Genomic DNA, 16,015 nt, shown 5'->3' with positions numbered 1-16,015 from the left:
TCTAATTCAAACCCTCCCTCCCCCTCGTAGGCGTCACGGTCCCCTACACTTGGTATAATAGGGATGTCATTTTGGTGCCTTGTTATGTTGTTCAGCTACTCAAGCTTGCCGCGTTGTTTCAGTCCATACCACACCGTGCAGGGATGGAGCATGAGCATGTCCAGAAGAGAATGACGACACCTAAAAGAAAAGATGCTAAATGATGGAATGGAATCTTAAAAAGAATCATGCCACGACCTGAATCTGGTTTTTTATTTCCATCTACAGCAAGATTACACTCTGTTAGAGAAATCAGACTGATGATGATGTACAGTTCCCAAGCTTCCTCTCCTATGTTACATTCTGTAATGGAACTCAGGAATAATAACAAGCAGATAGGCGGAAAGCGAGGGCTGCAGCTAAAAATTGCCACTTCAGTCAACTGCAGCTGCAGCAGGTCTGTATTTCTGTGTACTGGTGCTGACGTGCGAGGAACAGGCGCTGGTTGTAGCTCAAGTCCTTCAAGGATGGACCGAGGCCATGTACATTTCAAGTCTTCAACCGTGTCTCAATGGCTCCGCCCCCTCAAAGCTGAAAAGAAACCACCCAGTGTTCTGTCCTTGTGCTTCCCCTCGTGCTCGTCTCCGACCTGTATGACGTCAGCATAAGCTCCTATTCCTAAAGTACTCCTTCCATCCCAAATTCCAAGTCATTTCAATTTCTTGGAGAGTCAAAACATCTCAAGTTTGACCAATTTTATACAATAAAATAATAACATTTACGATACGAACTAAATATCATTAGATTCTTTATTAATTATATTTTCATAGTATAACTATTTGATGGTATAAATCTTTGTAATTTTCTCTATAATTTTTGTTTGAGATGCTTTGACTCTCCAAAAAGATGGAATGACTTTTAATTTAGAACGGAGAGAGTATATAATTAGGTGTTAACACATACCTCCTCTGCTATTCTCTGAAGAGTTTCTAATATTTCAGAGAAGTCTGGTCTTTGAGCGGGGTCCTGCTGCCAACATTTCTGAAGAAGCTCAGAAAGCCTTGCATGATTATGTTTCGGAACTGTAGGCCGTAATCCCTGTGAAAGAAACATAACACATTAGAAGGACTCAATGCTGCAATCCTCTTTCCTTTCTCTTTACAGTGCAGAGGTGAGAAAGTTCTACATCTGTGGCGAAGGTACCCAATCTATTATCATTGGGATCCCATTGTCATTCACTCATTCTAAATATTCGCTAGTGTTCAAGCAAAACTCCACGAAAATATGTTCTTTGCATCTTTTATGTACCAAACCATCTGCATGATCTCATGGAATAGACGTGGATTCCAAGACATGTGGTTATTCTATTACCGTAGAATGTGATTAAGGCTATTCCTTGTTCTTAAAAATGTGATTAAAAGAACAAAATGAGCATATTCCACTTAGAAACAAATTTTTGGACAAAGAAGACAGCAAGATTAAAACAAATGAAGCTGCTGATTTTTACCTTCTGCACCACACCAACAGCTGCTTGTAGTGGAGTCAGGTACTCATAAGGAATCTGCAGAAAAAGATGAGATACCAATTAATAACTCATTTCAAAAAAGAATAAGCTAGCATAATGAATGAATTCAATAACAGAAGACTAATTACATACCTTCCCCGTGAGTAGTTCCCACATCAAAATTCCAAAACTAAAAACATCAGCCTTGTGATCATAGGGTTTGTGCTCTATGACCTGCAAGTATGTAAGATTTTTGTTAGAATATGCGCCTATGGGCCTGGCGCCCAAGCCTATCGGCTGGGCTACCTCTAGGGATTATGGTAGATGATTATTGATTAGGCAAGGATCACCGTTGATTGGGTGTTTCTATAAACCCTTCCTGATCCTTGCATATATAATGTACTCCCTGTACCCATATCAATCTATCATAATTTTCCGAGACCTATTCGCTCTCATGGTATCAGCCGCCTAGGTTTAGGTCTTCCCTTCCGCCGCACACCCCTGCGCCGGCCTCTGACCTCTGCCGTGCAGCGCCATGTCTCCCACTTCTCCGCCCTCTCCCAGGTCTGGGGATGTTACCGCTGACGAGATCGCGGCACGCCAGGCCAAGGAGAAGGCGAACGACGCCGCCGCCCAACTTCTCGACAAGGAGCGCCAGGCCGCCCTGGCTCGTGCTGCCTAGGCAGAGGAGGAGGCTGCAGCCGCTGCCGCTGCTGCCCCTGGTGCACCTGGCGGCGCCTCCTCCAGCACATCTTCGACGTCTCCTCCCGACCTCGCCTCAGCCATGCTCCTCCATGAGGCCATGGCACTGCTACAACTACACGCCCAGGCCGTCGTCGTCAACAACATCTGGAACCACGTCACCACCGTCCTCGGCGTCGACTCCGGCAACTTCAACCGCTGGCGCGATCAGTTCCTGCTCATCCTCGACAAGTTCTCTCTTCAGGACCACGTCCATGAGGAACCTCCAACCCCGATCTCCCCTGACTGGGCTCGGATGGACTATGTCGTCAAGTCCTGGATCATCGCCACGCTCACCGACGACCTTGCTGAGATCATCTCCGCCCAGGGCTCCACTGCCCGGCATGCTTGGCTCGCCGTCGAGTCCTAGTTCCTCGGCAACCGGGAGGCTCGCTCCATCCACCTTGAGACGCGGTTTCGCAACTTCGTCCAGGGCGACCTCTCCGTCACCGACTACTGCCGCCGGCTGAAGATGGCTGACGACCTCACGGCTCTTGGCGAAGTTATCACCAACCGCACTCTCGTCCTTAACATGATCCGTGGCCTCAACGAGCGCTTCAGCCACGTCGGGGCCCTCCTACGCCGCAGCCGGACGTTCCCCACCTTCCTGGAGGCTCGTGATGACCTTATCCTCGAGGAACTCACATTGGAGAACAAGGAGTTCCCTGCCACTGCTCTCGCTGCCTCCACCGCAGCAGCAGGCTCCTCCAGTGCTGCCTCACCCACGTCCAACACGGGCTCCGAGGGCGCTGACGACCCTAAGTCCTCGAACGGCAATCGCCGCAGCAGGCGCGGCGGCGGTGGAAAGGGGGCCCTGGTGGCAATAACAGCACTGGAGGCCACCGCCCTCCCTCTGGCACCCAGCAGCAGCAGCAGACGGCCGGCACCCAGCAGCCTGCCACCAGTGGTCGCCCCTGGCCTAGTGTCTACAACCCATGGATGGGTTCCATTCAGTTGTGGCCAAGGGATCCTCGTCCTCTGCTGGCACCCATCCCGGTGCCTCCTCATCTGCAGGCCCAGCAGCAGGCCCTCCTCGCCCAGCACAGCCTGTTGCCATCGCTGCCCCTGATGGCTCAGGACAGTGGGTCGCCCCGGGGTACTACAATCCTGTGGCCGGCCTCCCTTCTTGGGACCAGACGGCCCTCGCCTCTGCCTTCAGCACGACGTCGCTGGCCCCTCCTTCGTCCAACGAGTGTTACTTCGACATAGGTGCTACTTCACATATGACATCTCAGTCTTCCTCCCTTTCACATGTTCTATTCCCGCGGTATCCTACTCCTTCATCTATTGTTGTCGGTAATGGTTCCATGCTTCCTGTTACTGCCACTGGCTCCACAGAGTTGTCCCCTACTTTACGTCTTAATAATGTTCTTGTGTCACCACAACTTATTAAGAATCTCATCTCTGTGCGCCAATTCACTATCGACAACAACTGTTCTGTTGAGTTTGACCCCGCTGGTTGTCTGTGAAGGTTCTTCCATCTCGGATCGAGATCGTCAGGTGCAATAGCTCCAGGCCGCTAAATCCACTGCACCTACCTCCAGCACACTCCTTTGTCGCCAAGGCTCCCTCCCCACTGTGGCATCGGCGTCTCGGTCACCCCGGTCATGAGGCGTTGTCGAAGCTTGCGTCTACTGTTTCCTGTCATATTCAGGACTATTCATATCTATGTCACGCTTGTCAGTTAGGGCGTCATGTTCGTCTTCGCCCACCTCTTGTGCGTCTAGCAAGTTTGATCTTATTCATTGTGACTTGTTGACATCTCCAGTTGTCAGAGTTTCTGGTTACAAATACTATTTGGTCATACTTGATGATTGCACTCACTACTTGTGGACTTTTCCTTTGCGACTCAAATCTGACACTTACAGCACGCTTGCCCACTTCATCGCCCACGCCTCCACCCAATTTGGCGCCCACGTCAAGGCTGTCCAGTGCGACAACGGGAAAGAGTTTGACAACTCTAGCACCCGTCACTTCTTCCTCACCCAGGGCATCCATCTTCGTATGTCCTGCCCCTACACCTCGCCTCAAAATGGTAAAGCCGAACGCATTATTCGCTCCATCAATAATGTCGTTCGCTCACTGCTCTTTCAGGCGTCTATGTCTCCCTCCTACTGGGCGGAGGCCCTCTCCACAGCGACCCTTCTGCTTAACATACTGCCCACCAAGACTCTACAGTTCTCCACGCCCCACCTTGCCCTGTACGGCACGCCGCCGGCGTATGATCACCTACGAGTCTTTGGCTGCAAGTGTTATCCAAACCTGTCCGCCACCGCTCCTCATAAACTCGCTCCTAGGTCTGCCTTGTGCGTCTTCCTAGGCTATTCCGCTCACCACAAAGGATACCGCTGCCTTGACCTCTCCACCAATAGAGTCATCATCTCCCGGCACGTCATCTTCGATGAAACAGCCTTCCCCTTTGCTGAGCGCAATGGTCCTAGTCTTCCGGCGGACTTTGATTTTCTTGATCCTACTGATGTTGTGCCCGCTCCTATTGGACCGTTGCACAAGTTTTTGTCTGCAGGAACACCATCCAGCACCTCTGACGTCACCAGCGCCCCTGCCGGTCCCTCTGAAACTGTGCCTGGGGTGCCCCCGATACCTCCGGTGGCTGCTACTGATCCCCCAGCAGACACTGTTGATCCCCCGGCGCCCACGCTCTACATCCCGCCTGCGCTGCGGACGCCAGGGACCCCTCCCGCGCCACGCGCGCCTCAGGACGCGCCCAGCACGACTGAAGGCGCTCCACCTCGCCAGCTGTACATCCTGCCAACGCTTCACGCGAGCTCGCAGTCTCCAACACCGACCGCGAGCTCCACAGCGCCGGTGTCACCTCCTCAGGCACCCCGCGGGCCCCCGCCTGGGTTCCCGCCTCTTTGTCCAGACCACGCCTTTGCCTACCACTACATGCGTCGGCCTCGACCACAGCCTGCTCCAACTGCTCCTGTCACCGCCGCCCCGGCTGCACCTGCACCAGCCGCGCCGCTCCCACTGCCCAAAGGGGTTGTTGCTATTCCTCCTGTGACCAACCAGCACGCCATGGGCACACGTTCGAAGAGCGGTTTTCGAATGCCTGTTGCGTACCACGCTTCATCTATGTCACCAATACAGAAGACCTTCCGTAGCGCTCCTGCCGACCCCATGTGGCGAGCTGCAATGGGAGAGGAACACAGTGCCCTGCTGAAGAATCACACTTGGGATCTCGTGCCTCGACCCCCTCGGGCCAACGTCGTCACCGACAAGTGGATCTTCAAGCACAAGTTTCAGTCTGATGGCTCCCTCGAAAGGCACAAGGCGCGCTGGGTTCTCCGCGGCTTTACCCAGCGGCCTGGTGTGGACTTTGATGAGACATTCAGTTCCGTGGTGAAGCCTGCTACTGTTCGCACGGTGCTCTCCCTGGCTCTCTCTCACCGCTGGCCCATCCACCAGCTTAATGTGAAGAACGTCTTTCTTCATGGCAACCTGACAGAGACAGTTTATTGTCAGCAGCCGTCTGGGTTCAAAGATCCAGCTCATCCAGACTATGTTTGTCACCTGAAGAAGTCACTATATGGCCTCAAGCAGGCCCCCCGTGCTTGGTACAGTTGTATGGCCACACACTTGTTGTCCCTTGGGTTTGCTGAAGCCAAGTCAGACACCTCGCTCTTCGTTTACCAGCGTGGATCCGACACAGCCTACCTGTTGCTCTATGTTGATGACATCGTCCTCACAGCCTCCTCCACCGGCCTTCTTCGGCGGATCATCTCAGCCCTTCAGCGGGAGTTCGCTATGAAGGACCTTGGTGAACTGCATTACTTCCTCGGTATGCATGTTCAACGTAGTGGTGATGGTCTTCTTCCTTCTTAGCGACAATATATGCTGGACATTCTTGATCGTGCCGGGATGGCAGAGTGTAAGTCGTGTTCCACTCTAGTTGACACCAATTCGAAGATTGCTGCAGCAGATGGCACCCCTGTCTCTGACCCTTCAGACTTTCGTAGCCTCGCTGGAGCCTTACAGTACCTAACGTTCACCCGGCCAGATATTGCATATGTTGTGCAGCAAGTCTGTCTTCATATGCACGACCCTCGTGAGCCTCACCTTGCAGCTCTGAAGCGGATTCTGCGCTATGTTCGAGGCACTCTCCACCTTGGTCTCTTGCTGCGACTGTCTACTTCGGCTGATCTTGTCGTCTACACCGACACTGATTGGGCTGGTTGTGCAGACACCCACAAGTCCACCTCGGGCTATGCTGCGTTTCTTGGCGACAATCTTGTCTCCTGGTCCTCCAAGCGCCAGAACATGGTGTCAAGATCCAGTGCTGAAGCCGAGTATCGCGCGGTGGCCAATGGAGTTGCTAAGGCCACCTGGCTGCGCCAGCTTCTTCTAGAGCTGCATGCCCCTCTCCGGCACGCCACACTGGTGTATTGCGACAACATCAGTGCCGTCTACATGACCTCCAACCCGATACAACATCAGCGAACCAAGCACATTGAGATTGATCTTCACTTTGTCCGGGAGTGAGTCGCCATTGGTGATCTTCGTGTTCTGCATGTTCCCACTTCTTCACAATATGCGGATATCTTCACCAAAGGGCTGCCTTCTTCAGTGTTCACGGAGTTCAGGTCCAATCTAAACGTGCAGAGTGGCCGACGATTCGACTACAGGGGTGTGTTAGAATAGGCGCCTATGGGCTGGTCATGGGCCTGGCGCCCAAGCTATCGGCTGGGCTGCCTCTAGGGATTATGGTAGATGATTATTGATTAGGCAAGGATCACCGTTGATTGGGTGTTTCTATAAACCCTTCCTGATCCTTGCCTATATAATATACTCCCTGTACCCATATCAATCTATCACAATTTCCCTAGACCTATTCGCTCTCAATTTTGTTAGGCGACATACCACTTGTGGAAAAAATAGTAAACTGGACAGCTCTATTTCTTGAGTCCACAGCAGTCCAAAGCTTGTGATCATTTGGAAGGTACCCTATACCACTACAGTGTACTGTAACAATTTTTTTGTCATGGCCTGGTCCAGAGCCACCTCCACTTGCCATAAGATAGCAGTACAAAGCTACCAGCATACAATACCATGAAAGTCCTCACAATTCTTCCTTCACCAATTACTTTACTACATATTATCTTTAGTTGGTTGAGGTTGTGGATGTATGCTCAGATGGCCAGACCACCCATGTTCAAGTTCTCACAAGGTGAATTCAGATGCCTATTTCTTTTAAGAAAGCCACCTGTCCACCCATAGGATGGTCCAGTTTTTCATATATCATTTATATTTTCGGATAATTATTTGATGGGTGGCGATTTAGTATACTGCTAAAAGACCTCTTGCAAATCACTCTTTTGTAGAAAAAATTGTTCTTTTATGATGGTACAATCAATTAATAATAAGGAATTTCCACTTCTCTCATGCTACGAGGAAATCCATTGATTTCATTCACATCTTAAACACGAGACATGGGATGAACTTAGAGCATAGGTGTTTCCTGGTCACATTTATTTAATCTAAACATATAATCATTGGCAGTGGTAAATGATAAAGGTAGCAAAGCTAATAATAAAGAATTACCTCTGGGGCCATCCAACGGTAAGTACCAGTTTCTGCAGTCATAACTCCAGATTGAGCTTTAACACGGGCAACACCAAAATCAGCAACTTTAACAGTCTGCAGAAAGAAGCTAATAAAAGTAAGCCGGGCAAATGTACCCAGTCCTAGATTTGGTACAGTAGAAACTCTTTCTGGTCATGAAGAGCCATTGAGGCAAAAGGAACTTGTCACAAACAATACATGTGTTTTGCATGTCTGAGTATATAGAAGGAAGCTAAAGTGTTGACTGAAATGAAATCCACATGAAACAGGAGCAACTCCACATTCTACATGGCCTTATTAGATTACTTACCCCATTTTCATCCATCAGAAGGTTTGCAGTTTTCAAATCGCGATGAATAATATTATTCTGGTGTAAATAGTTCATGCCTTTTGACACATCCATTGCAACTCCAACTAAAGCAGGAAGTTTGAAAACACCTTTATGTTTATGGAGGTAATCATACACACTTCCACCAGACATAAATTCTGGAAGAGAGGAAAATAAAATGGTTCACTCATTATCACGATTACCATCACAACAAGAAAATGGACAACTTGAAACAACCATTTTCTTCAACCATACCTGTGACTATATATAGATTTGGGGGTTTAGTGGAAGCACCAATAAACTGCACAACATTCTTGTGACGGACCTTCCTAAAATCCAGAAACATACTCAGCAAAGTAGTACATAAAAAAGCAGAGTACCAGGGAAGCACTCTATGGGGTGATTTTTTATCATAAAGGTGGTGCATTCATCCAGTTACATCCTGCATTTGAAGTTCAGATCTAGGCTCATTCTACAAGAGATCAGTCAGATAAAAGGATTGTTAACATAAGATGTTGGCAGGTAAATGACAGTGAAGAGATCTCGACGTAAATGATGACTTGAAGTGACTGTAGGATAGTAATCATTGTAGAAGAAATAAGACTAAGTGACATAAGGTAAAATAACAAGAAGCCAAGTGCAACCTCAGAAACTTGAAGGTATATTTAATTAGCATGCCAGACTACCAATATCACAATAAGAACCCATCTTGTAATACAAGGTGAAACATAGTTGAGTGTATAGTAACCACCTCATAATATATACTTCCTGAGCAAATTCTCGCTGCATGTCTGCATTTATTCTCTCAGGTTTCAGCACCTTAATAGCAACATCTTGACTGCAATATGTACCCCGGTAACTGGAAACAGAAACATATCATTATGTGAAAAAAAATCTCAAAAGGTATTTTTTCCCATGATAACTAGCAACAAACACTCACAGATCACCATATGATCCTGATGCTACTTTATTCCCAAACTTGAGCAGTTTTACATCAATTTCCCATTCACTAGCACCATCTGTTGGTATCTCAACACGGTCAGCTGCTGAATTCTCAGCAATCTGCATGTTCTCAACTGGAGTAGACCATGAATGAGATGAAGACCACGCTTGTGTCTGTTGAATCCAAACCAAAGTAGAAAAATGAGGATACAGAAAACAAGTTGTTGCAGTTAAGGCTCAACTAGTCCAGAATGAATGAGTCTGTTTTACCTCCTCAATCCTGCCAATCTCCTTCTGCACCGCTTCTTCTAAATCCTCTGTTTCCTAAGTAAATTAACAGGTAAACAAATAGTAAGAGACTGGATAATAACAAAACAAAATGTGCAGATCACAACGACGCTCTTGCTCTGAAGTATCGACAGTTCATTGATTACGTGATCGATATATGTTGCATGATCCATGATGCTAGTCACAGGTTCTCATGCACATACATGAAATTAGCAACCCAATTCCATCAGATAGGTAAACTTCACGATTACTAAAGACTTTTTATCTGTCTTAGACCACATTAACTAAAAATGCTAAACCATATTATAAACTATTGTGCAGATATCTTATGCATTAATTTCACAAGCAGTATTCTGAGAACTCTTGCTCTCTGACTTTATCTTTGAAAGATATACACAAAGGCTATATATATTTGATTTGACCAGGGGGAGAGATGCCCCCCTGATTTTCATCTTAAGAAGCTGGTGCCGTGACTCGAACCCGGGCTGGCTCAGCCAACCGCTTCTTTGGCGTGTTGTGCTGACCAGTTGCACCGTATATATATTGAAAAGACACACAAGACTCATTAGGCATGGACAAATGATAAAAAGGGGCGTACCCAGTGCAGAGAGCTCCCGCTCTGTGCGGGGTCTGGGGAAGGGTGTCAGTGGCAAGCCTTACCCTCGCCTGTGCAATGCGAGGAGACCGCGACTCGAACCCGGGACCTTCCGGTCACAGGCGGTAAGACTCTACCGCTTGCACCAGGCCCGCCCTTCCATGGACAAATGATAACCAAAAAAGAATTAGTTAGTGAATACCTCATCATGCCAACCGACAACAACAAAGACATCAAGTGAGTAGCCATCATTTGTTGAAAATGCATGTGCTTCTTGAATGTTTAGACCAAGCTCCCCAAGCAGAGATGTTAGCTGTCAGTATCAGAAAATTCTATATCACTAAACAAATAGATAAGAAGACTAACTCTACTAAATATCAAATGTATTAGCTCAAGTAGAGGTAGTGAGATATCAGTGAGAATGTATAGTGTGTACAGAAGGAAAAATATATGTACAAGACTTTTGAAGATATAAACCATCCCTATGAAATCCAACTGTACACAGGTTTACCTCACTAAGAAGTTTTGGCTTGTCAATGGTTGAAAAGGTGATTTCATGCATGGGCCTGAAATGACAAACAAGAAAACTATTGTATCTGCAGAGGAACAAGTACTTAACAAAGGAAAATAACGTAACTGTGACTTTTCTTATACCATACAGCATCAACTCACAAGTTACAAAATTTTTAATATGAAACTATGGATGAACTAGGATAAAATAGAAGGAAAAGGTAACTGGCAGGAAACACTTCCTGTAAATAGATCACTCATTGTGTGCTCTCACAGAAGTGCAACCTACAGGTCGGGAGTTCGACTCCCCATTCTCACCTAAAAAAGTGCCACTCACTGTGCTATTTTCAGTGAAATACGTGGTCCACTAATGGTTGCAACGCGATACGTGGCTGCAGGTGCGTCCTTGCTGTTAGTGGCACGTCCTGGACAGACGGGTTTCGTGGCCTTTTCTTGACACTAGGGAAGAGAATCTTCTACTTTTCCGTCAATGCCTCATGGAGGTTCTGCCCCCAGGGGTCGGTCGATGTTCGTGTACTCTTGCTGGTTACACTGGTTAGGGAGCAAATTTGCACCTAGCTGGCAGGGGTTTGAGTCCTTGTTTAATTTAGTTGAAAAAATGGTGGACGTCTAAGGTGCTCTAAAATAGAATATAATAATATAAATGTACCTAGAGACTAGAGTTTAAAAGGAAAGAGTACCTGTACAGAGATCGACCATTATCAGAGGTGCTATCATGATCTTGATGAGACTTGCTAGCTTCAAGAGCAAGGGCCTCAAGATTTGTAGAAGAACCGAAGGCAGGAGGAGGATGTATGCTGGAAACAAGTCATGCATGTTAAACAAAGACCACATCAAATGAATCAGTAGTAGATATATATTTTTTCTTGTGCATAGCAGTAATGCAAAATAATCGTCATTTTGCCGATATAATCCAAAGCATTAGCAGATATGAAACCACAGGTACCTTTGCTGCCTATTCAACGGTCTTGAAGCAACTTCCTCCCCTGCAGTGTTCGAATCAGCATCAGTCTGATTCCCATCAAGAATTGGAGATACCTAATGAATCAAGACTCCAATAAGGATAATGACCAACAATAGTTGAAGGCCTTTATATATTAATTGCTAATTAGCAACTAGCTAAAAAAAAGAAAAGAACAACTTTATGTACAAAATTAAGAGTTGAAATTCAGGAACAATAGCATACTACCGATTAAAACAAGGGCACTGACGCTTGTGGAAAGCTTAAACTCTAATTTGTAGGTATGGTTACTTGGTGAAAAACACAACATGCATAGACATTGAACTATTGGCATGATCAAATTTTCAGAGAAATGCATAAACACAAAATGTTTGTATTGATAGCTCGATACAATACCACGTGGTCAGCATTCAAGAGAACCCAAATTTGAGATAGTGAAGTAGAGTGAAATCCTTACAAGCTTCAGCATAGAACATAATGAAAAAAAATTTCGAGACCTAAGAGGAAGTAGAGAGACATTACAAGCTACCCCTGCAATGGTAAGCGCCCGGCTTACCAAAGAGGAGGAGGACCAAAGAACACAAAAGAAAGAAGAAAACACAAAAAGAAGCTGCGGTAACAACTAAGAAGAGGCGATCACAACTGCTGGAAACCTGCCAACGCCCAGACAAGGGCCAACTGGGCTACGACCCCCCGAGCCAGCCGACAACGCGCTCGGCCATTGAGGCCGCGCAATATCGCGGCTAAGCCAGGAGCATGTCAACCTCCGGGGCAAAGTCGTCCAGGAACGTAATGAAATTTCCCGTTAGCCCAGCCAGTACCCTGACTACTGAACCTAAACAGCAAGGCATGAATGCAACACCGTGACATTACTTTCATGCTTTTGACAATGAAGAGCTCAGAAGGATCTGTTGGATTTTCCGATCAAAAGGAGCACGAATGCACAACAAAGCAATGAGCTCATCTCAGTGGAAGATTAGTCCATACAAAAGGTAATCAGGTGAAAAGTGCACTTAACTAGTTAAAGTAGACAAAGTCAAGCAGTCCAGCTTTCACACAGATGACATAAGTACAGTATGGAAAAGATCAGACAACTGGAATTCTCCATTGCAGGAATGGGTGACAAACCAAGTGAACCAACCAACTAAAATCAACAGTCGGTAAAACCATATTGCGAATAAATAAACGAGGAAAACATGTGTTTGACTTTGTCTACTTTAACTAGCTAAGTGCCGTTCAAAATTGCATTCGAAAATCATCACCTGCACGGCCCGCACCGCGAAAGCCGGGCGCTGAGCCGGATCCTTGGCCTGCTCCAGAAGCCGCTTGTGCGTGAGCACGTCCTCCGCCCTCTCCACGTTCACATCCATGGCGTAGCTGCAGAAACCAAAGCGAATCCGGGTCAGCCCAGACCAGACCGCCGCCCGCAGCGAAAACCACTGGTGGGGGCGAATTGCATTCGCGCCACGTCATTGTCCGAGGAGGAAGCGCTGTCGCGGGAGCGAGCGAGCGAACAAGCACGCACCGGGCGGGGAGGCGGTTGAAGTGGTTCCATAGCTCGTCGTCGAACCCGGGCGCCCGCGCGTCGGGCAGGCCGGCGTCGTGGAGGCGCCGGAGAACCTCCGTGTACACGTCGAGCTTGTGGCGCTGCTGCTGCTGCTTCCGCGCCTGCGCGGCCGCCGCGGCGGCCGATGACGAGGACGTCGCGGGCCCCGCCGCGCCGCCGCCGGACGCAGCGGCCGCGGCCGCGGCCGCGGCGTGGCTGCCGCAGCTCTCCGCGGCCTCCTCCACCGCCATTCGCCTAAGGCCCTCAGCGCCGCCCGCCCGCCCTCCGCTCTAGGTCTCGATCTCCCCCCAGCTCGAGGATTAGGAAAGCGGAGCGGGGCGAGGGAGATAAATAACCGTGGCCGATTTTTTAAGGAGGAGAAAGGAAACTGGAAAGTGAATGAAACGGCAGCGGGGGCGGAGGAGCCGTGGAGGAGAGAGATTTCGTTTTGCGGTGACTGCCGGCAGCCGGACACTGGTTATATATGCCCGCGTGGCCGCGTGCGGCCGCGCCAGCGCCACCCACCCTCACCCCTTTCAGCGCGTGTTTAGTTCGACGAAGTTGGAAGTGAAGCTACCGTATCATTTTCGTTTTTATTTGGCAATTAGTGTTTAATTATGGATTAATTAGATTTAAAATGTTTGTCTCGTAATTTTTCACCAAATTATACAATTAGTTTTTTTTCGTCTACATTTAATGTTCCATACACGAACCACAAACATTCAATGTGATAGATACTGTAGCACTTTTTAAAAATTTGAAGGGGAAGTAAACAAGGCGTCAGTTTACCTCGCTGGTGAAAACTTGGCTGGCGCAGTGGCGCTGGCCCCGGCCGGGCGGCGGCGGTGTTCTGCGGCTCAGTTTAGTTGCCTAAAATTTTGGTAAAATAATATTGTAGTATTTTCGTTGTTATTTAGTAATTAGTATTTAATTATAGTCTAATTAGATTTAAAAGATTCGTTTTGTGAATTTCGTCTAAACTGTGTAATTAGTTTTATTTTTTATTTATATTTAATACTTCATGCATGCGTCCAAAGATTCGATGTGACGAGAAATCTTGAAAAGAACTAAACAGGCCCGCAGTCGGAAAGCCATGTGACGATGTGGCTTAAGATTGGAAGGATTAATGTATATGGTTGGATCTCTGACATAATAACGATAAGAGAAGCTAAATTGAACTAAACCAGAGCCAAATCTGGTAACATGGTCGTCTGTTGGAAATAATACCTTAAACAGGTGGAAAATAGCAAGGTTTGACTAGAGTATCGTGCAACAATAGCATGGTAATGGTATGAATATTATCCTTGTGACTATGGGCACGTTTGATTCACCGACTAAACTTTAACTTGCTAAATTTAATTGCTAGGGATTCGAACGGTCCAGCTAAGAGACTAGCAAGTTTAGCTAAGTTTAGTTATTTTAAGCCAGCTAAAGTTTAGTCGATTCTATTAGGAGTATTCAAACACGACAACTAAAGTTTAGCTAAAAAAACTTTAAGCTAACTAAAATTTAGCTTTAAAATTATACTAGCTAAATTTTAATTGGGTGGATCCAGACAACCCCCGTAAGACAACCCCCGTAGAATGACTTTAATTGGGTGAATCCAAACAGGCCATGTAGGATGAGGACGATGTTAATTTCTGTGGTAACTCGGGCGCGAGGAGGTTGGCAGTCGCTTGCCTAAGATCTTGTGTCCACCGTCAGTAAGTAGCTCATTCAGATTAGTAACTCAACCAGTCAACCTAACGGAGTTTGCTCGCTCAGATGTGAAGACGATGGTCTTTAAATAACTATGAGTATTATAAATAATAATCTACCTCAAAAGCAGAGTTGGACCAAGGACCCGAAAGAAACTAAATAAAAAAGGTAAGAGATTTAAATTTGTTTTGTTTTAGTTTATCGAAACATGGTACTATTGTAGTTTTCATATAGTAAGAGCAACTTCAAGAGTCTCTTTATATCTTTCCATATTGATAGGAATAGAGATTTGAAAATCCTAACCAACACTTTTTTAATTAGATTTCTCAATAATTTCATCATCTATTCCTGGCTTCTCGTTAGCCAAAGATAGAGAGCGGAGTTAGCTCTCCAAAATACTAAACAAGCTACAGAGAAGTTGTCGTGGAGTGCAGAGAGATACAGAGAGTGATTTTTATTATAATGGCTCTCCAAATGAGAATGTAAAAGAGTGGGTCTAAGAAAAACTATTGGAGATTCTCTAACGAAAGTTCATGGTACTTGTGCGGCCCCAAATCAAAAGTAGATGCTCTAATTTCTTTTTGCCGGTGATGCTCTAAGAGTCTAAGTCGACATATCTTGAACCCCTAGAGAACACTAGAGCAGTAGATATTAAGGTTGACAAAGTCAACATAGATGTCTATCATGAATGAACACTTGACTAGCGTTGAATTGATAATTAGCTATAAATATAAGTACATGTGCTGAGTTGGAAACTTGAGCTCGGATGAACTTGTGTTATTATAGAAAACATACTGTTCAAATCGTATGGGCCCAAATTTCATCAATAGACAGAATCAAGCAAAACAATAAAGTTCGCATAGATGAGGCGTGCCGGCTCGATCACATGCTTGTTTTTGTATGGCATAAGGTTAAGGTATGGTTTGGGCGGCATAACGCCATAACCTTTACCATTTGGTTAAGGCCACTAGCTGAGGTGAGCTGAGCTCTCGTTGCTGTGGGCAAAGGCAAGTGAAAGTGCAAAACAGGTGGTCCGCGGAGCTCGGCGCGGACGCGTCCTCACGTGTGTGTGTGTGTGTGTGTGTGTGTGTGTGTGTGTGTGTGTGTGTGTGTGTGTGTGTGTGTGTGTGTGTCGCACAGTGCTCCCACTGCCGCAGCTGATCAAAAGCAGCAGTTGCAATGCTCCAGCCACGCCGGATCCTCAGCGCCTAGTCCCAGACACGCGGGGCCCAGGACGGGATCCAGCGACCAGGTGTGGTGTGGGCGCCCGACCGCGAGTCCGCGACGAGCCACGGTGCGGGCGGGAGTAAAGAAAGCGA

At 47.1% G+C, this 16,015-nt stretch overlaps 1 protein-coding gene across 2 annotated transcripts; it reads right to left on the bottom strand.

Moving 5' to 3' along the window:
- Positions 1-230: 230 nt before the first annotated feature.
- LOC136550084 (serine/threonine-protein kinase STY46-like) lies at positions 231-13,447 on the bottom strand. 2 transcript variants are annotated; one of them, XM_066541537.1, is made up of 16 exons: positions 12,978-13,447; positions 12,715-12,829; positions 11,438-11,529; positions 11,172-11,288; positions 10,472-10,526; positions 10,163-10,273; positions 9,348-9,401; positions 9,076-9,251; positions 8,887-8,994; positions 8,391-8,464; positions 8,118-8,293; positions 7,787-7,882; positions 1,637-1,717; positions 1,487-1,540; positions 943-1,077; positions 231-628 (listed from the first exon to the last, which is right to left on the bottom strand). In XM_066541537.1, the coding sequence occupies exons 1-16, from the start codon at positions 13,247-13,249 to the stop codon at positions 548-550; spliced, it is 1,797 nt and encodes a 598-aa protein (XP_066397634.1). In that variant the 5' UTR covers positions 13,250-13,447; the 3' UTR covers positions 231-547. The 2 variants fall into 2 exon arrangements, with proteins under 2 accessions (XP_066397634.1, XP_066397635.1); XM_066541538.1 differs by having other exon boundaries at positions 11,438-11,477; positions 12,978-13,157.
- Positions 13,448-16,015: the final 2,568 nt, after the last annotated feature.

Source organism: Miscanthus floridulus, chromosome 4 (genome assembly GCF_019320115.1).
Source record: "Miscanthus floridulus cultivar M001 chromosome 4, ASM1932011v1, whole genome shotgun sequence".
NCBI classification, from domain to species: Eukaryota; Viridiplantae; Streptophyta; class Magnoliopsida; order Poales; family Poaceae; genus Miscanthus; species Miscanthus floridulus.
This window is presented reverse-complemented; position numbering and strand designations above follow the sequence as displayed.